The sequence below is a fragment of the Camponotus floridanus genome, unplaced genomic scaffold (assembly GCF_003227725.1).
Source record: "Camponotus floridanus strain SB8 unplaced genomic scaffold, Cflo_v7.5 scaffold28, whole genome shotgun sequence".
Taxonomy (NCBI): Eukaryota; Metazoa; Arthropoda; class Insecta; order Hymenoptera; family Formicidae; genus Camponotus; species Camponotus floridanus.
Genome location: NW_020229414.1, coordinates 635,055 through 640,157, shown reverse-complemented (window position 1 = coordinate 640,157; position 5,103 = coordinate 635,055). Strand labels below are relative to the sequence as shown.

The following is a 5,103-nucleotide window of genomic DNA, read 5'->3' as shown; positions in this document are numbered from 1 at the left end:
TTAATTTTATGTGTATCTCTATTTTATTCATTCAATTTACTCTTATCTTATTTGTTCTTTTACTTATCAATCGGATAATTGTGATCAAGATTAATATTTACCATATCCATCTTAATTCCTGAATCCATTATCATATTTTTGGTTAAGGAAAATTGAAAGCACAGATACTGTGGGCTCTGAACAATAGACGTTTAAATGAAATTGAGAAATCTCAAATGGACTTCGATAACGGAACAAAATTGCAAATGACAAAGAAATAAATCCATTTTTTATGAAAAAAATTTATCACAGATGGCGTGTATATAATGATAGCTTATCTCTTAAATAATTCCTCTGTAAGTTTTACATTCGATAAAATCGTATAATATGCATGGAAATTTATTTTTACTGAATATATTGTATCACTTTAGCATAAAAATTTCAAAAATTTGTGGCATACATTAAAAATGTCAAATGAAATGTAAAAATTAATCAAACGAAAGATATAAAAGCAATGTCAATTGCGTGTTTGAATTTTACACATCTTAACCACATCCGATTGTAACATATTTTGTATAATAAAAACAATTGCAATTGTTACTAATTAATTGATTCTGTTTAAAAGTTAAAACACTGTCAATCTTTATTAATACTGAAGCTTGGCTTGAAGAAAACCGAAACATATACAATATTAAATATATAAATATACAATATTAAGTATATATATATAATAAAGTCTCTTCCATATAAATACAATTAAAACAAGTAAATCAAGCAAACAAGAGTTAACATGCAGCGGATACGAATAATATCATTCTAAATAAAGTTGCAACTTATTATATATATATATATATATATATATATATATATATATATAATAAGTTGCAACTTTATTCAGAATGATATTATTCGTATCCGCTGCATGTTAACTCTTGTTTGCTTGATTTACTTGTTTTAATTGTATTTATATGGAAGAGACTTTATTACGTTTATTGCTAAAATACTAATGTACATTTGTAATCCGATATCAAATCTGCTTTACGTTTCTAGCAGATAAAATATAGAGAAAATTGTTTATGAAATATATATGAATTAATAAGTCCCACTAATCTTTTAAAATTTGTAGAATTTATATCTTAAAAATTATTTTTTCAAAATTTTTAATAAAATTTTCTTAATAAAATTTTTAGCATAACAGGAAAGTAATACTTTGAGAAAAAATAAGTGTATTTTCTATTCATAATTTATATTATATTTATTACATCAATGTGTATATTAAAAAGCTAAATGTCCTTTTGCCAATAAAATATTTTGCATTGCCAATGAAATATTCTTCTTCTATATTAAAAGCATAGTTATAACAAAAGTAACTTGAAAACAGTGAATCCCTGATAATTCATTTTTGCGTCTTAATCGCAGTATTGAGATAATAACATTGACGGCCATACTTGCGATAATTTTGCGTTTATCGCGATTAGCTATATGATGAAAATCGATAATAATGTTAGACAGTGCATACAGATTTCTTGATGCAACAGCAGTTGTTAGTTTGACGGAAAATAAGACGCATCAAACATGAAAAAGCAAAATCGTTCTTTAGTGATCATTATTTCTATAATTATATATGCTACTCTTCACTCAGGTAAGCAATTCAAATCTTTAATAATTCAATCACTGCGTTAAAAATTCTACTAAAAATGGATTTTTAAAAAGTGAAATTATACAAAAAATTATGAATGTATATGTGTTTATAGTACTTGTATGTATGTATAGTATATAATTTAATTTTTTTATTTAATATATTTCTGTTATTTATTTTATTCAATATATTTCTAATAAAATTTATTAGTAATTAATAAGCGTCATCCATTATTCAACAAATTATATTTAAAAGAATAAAATAAAATATGCCAAAAATCATATTAAAATAATTAATAAATTCTACATTAATTAATTAAAAAAAAACAATAATATTTAAAAACAATAATATTTATACTTTAATATATAGTTATACATAAAAATACTTTTACTAATATGATATTGTCTCATTTTCAAGGGGAAGCATTGCAATGTTATGTATGTAGCTCGGATAACAACTCCGATTGTAAGGAGGGACCATACTCAAGCATGGCAGAAGAATGTCCTAACCTAGCTACAACAACTTCGACAGAAATAACCTTAACGCAAACATCTTCAACACAGACAATCTCGACGAATACATCTCCGACAGAGACGTCCTCGACGCAGACATCTTCTACGCAAACATCCTCGACGCAGACATCCTCGACGCAGACAACTCCGACGCAGACAACTCCGACGCAAACAACCCCGACGCAAACAACTCCGACGCAAACAACTCCGACGCAAACAACCCCGACGCAAACAACCCCGACGCAAACAACCCCGACGCAGACAATTCCGACGCAGACAACTCCGACGCAAACAACCCCGACGCAGACAACTCCGACGCAAACAACCCCGACGCAGACAACTCCGACGCAGACAACTCCGACGCAAACAACCCCGACGCAGACAACTCCGACGCAAACAACCCCGACGCAGACAACTCCAACGCAAACAACCCCGACGCAGACAACTCCGACGCAAACAACAACCCCGACGCAAACAACCACGACGCAGACATCCCCGACACAGACAACTCCGACAGAGACATCCCCGACAACTTTAATACAAACAACTCTGACAGAAATTGCGGAACCTACGCCGAAAAATAATGCGAGAGGTATCCAGAAAATAAATATCTTATGCTTATTAAAACAAAATTAAATTCAATATAGTTAATTATGCAATTTAATAAATTCTTAACTGAAAACTATATTAACTGAAAACTATATTAAGATATAATATAATTTGTACAATAAAAGAGTATAAACTTGATTTATTGCAGATTTAAAAAACAAAAGAATTTTTAAAGTTTTTGAAATAAATTTAAATTTTAAAATAAATCAAAATATTGTTAGATTACATTAATGTTTAGATTTTTTTATATATTTTTTTGAATTGTTATTAAATTGCATTGTATGATAAGACATTATTTTTATAGAAAAAATTTTAGAAAGATTTTTTGTATTAATGCAAAAATGATAATTGCGATGATTTTCAATACAATTAAATGTAACTCTAAACTAATAGTAACTATAAAATAAATAACTGAAATTATTTGATATTTTAATAATGTTTTAAAAATTGATTTCCGTTTTTTCTATCTTTTTTTTATATTTGAGTTATTAATCTTTCTCCCTTTTTGTTAATTTAGAACAATATTTGAACTATATAATATTTATTAATATTTTTCTTTTCTTTAATTAGACTACAGGTTACGCAGAAGCATTTTTCCAAATGCATATGATACATATGATAGGGAAGAATACTGGTGTGCCGTAATTAAACGTCGTAAGTATACAAATAAATAAATATCCTATGGCTTTAAATTAGATTCTTTTTCAAGATTTATCTTTCACAAAAATGCTTTTGGTAATTCTATGTTCTCTTTCAATTATTTGTCATTATAGTTAGGAAAATATTTAAGTCAATTTTTTCTCTACTTAAGTCAAATTTTTTTCAAATTTTTAATATTTTAATTCACAAAAATTTACAATAACGATACAATATTGAAATATTTCAAGAAATATATAAATTTTGAAGTTCTCTTATATATCAATCAACAGAACTTTTTTAATAATATAATATTTCCTTATTTTATATATTGTACTTATTTTTTTCTTTTGTAACAATCAGAAGAAATGAGTTTGTTAGAGAAATAAATATTTCTTTTTGTAGAATCTAACGATTCTGAGGTCATCGTGGAACGTGGATGTGTACCTTTCTCCTTTAAATGTGATAATACTAAAGGAGAGATTTGTATGATGTGCAATTCAGATTTATGTAATAATGCTAACTCTGTATCAATTAATATGATAACCTTGTCATGGGTGGTATTTTCATGGGCAATTATGTTTATTCTTATAGATTCTTAATTTTTAAGCTTTACCATTATAACACATTATTTATAAAATATACATATATAATGTGTATTTTTGTTTTTATAATCTTTTATAATCAATAATTTTATAATAAATAATTTTCTGGCTAAAATTTTAGAATATGTCACGTTAAATAAACTGTTAAATAAATTGTTGTAAATAAAAAAGCAATTTTTATAAAATTATTAACCAAAATTTATAATAACAATATATGACTCTCTTGATTTGTAATATTGAAGACAATTAAATATTATTCACATAAAATTGAAGAAAATATATTAATATAATACGCGTTAATGATTATTTCTCATTACTCACATAATCTAATAAACTTTTATTAGCAACTTTTATTTGAAAATTATATATATCTATTATGTATCATTTAAAAATGATTATCTGTTGTCTGTTTTTCACATGTTTAAGAAACAGATTAGGAACTACTGCAGGAATATTATATACTCTTCATAGTAGAATAATCACAGAACTTTATAGTTTCGAAAGAACAGTCATATCTAAATATATATGAATACATTTCACAGCTTTATGAATTTCACACTTATAGTTTTCACATGCAGCTTTAACTAATTTATCGATAATTTTAAGCGTTATTCGATAAGCAAAATCATATTAGAGCATAACATTAATATCTATGATTTTATATTGTATAATTAAATTAAAATAAACAATGTTAAAGGCTCCTCTAAATTAACAAATCAAAATGAGTAGTGAAAGGCAATAAAGAGTATGATTAAACGTTCAAAATTTTGTAAAATTGTACATTATCTTTACATTATTGTAAAAAATTATTCTGCTTAATATTTTTAATATTGAATACCTGTATATATCTCTCTAGAGAATAAATCTATTTATTATATTATATTATCTGTTATTCATGTAAGTAATTTTAATAAATTTTAGAATTGAATATAAAATATTATAGATATACTAATATATCACATTATAAACTATAAAATATTATAAATCCATGGGGACAATTATAACGCTGGGAAAAATATTGTTTTGTAATATTTTACAATAAAATTATTATATAGATATAATTTTATATAAAAGAATTTTTTACATTAAGCTTATCACAAAAAAATATTTAAATATCAAATTT

At 25.3% G+C, this 5,103-nt stretch overlaps 1 protein-coding gene across 1 annotated transcript; it reads left to right on the top strand.

Moving 5' to 3' along the window:
* The first annotated feature begins 1,482 nt into the window (after positions 1-1,482).
* On the top strand, positions 1,483-4,014 carry LOC105249845 (salivary glue protein Sgs-3-like). Its single transcript, XM_011255603.3, has 4 exons — positions 1,483-1,621; positions 2,036-2,722; positions 3,310-3,393; positions 3,781-4,014. The coding sequence occupies exons 1-4, from the start codon at positions 1,555-1,557 to the stop codon at positions 3,975-3,977; spliced, it is 1,035 nt and encodes a 344-aa protein (XP_011253905.2). The 5' UTR covers positions 1,483-1,554; the 3' UTR covers positions 3,978-4,014.
* The last annotated feature ends 1,089 nt before the right edge of the window (positions 4,015-5,103 follow it).

What these genes read in the sequence shown, in the direction of transcription:
- LOC105249845 (XM_011255603.3), top strand. Translation starts at nt 1,555, where the DNA reads ATGAAAAAGCAAAATCGTTCTTTAGTGATCATTATTTCTATAATTATA. An exon ending in ATATGCTACTCTTCACTCAG is followed by an intron (nt 1,622 to 2,035) that starts GTAAGCAATTCA and finishes CTCATTTTCAAG; the next exon opens with GGGAAGCATTGCAATGTTAT. An exon ending in GCCGAAAAATAATGCGAGAG is followed by an intron (nt 2,723 to 3,309) that starts GTATCCAGAAAA and finishes TTCTTTAATTAG; the next exon opens with ACTACAGGTTACGCAGAAGC.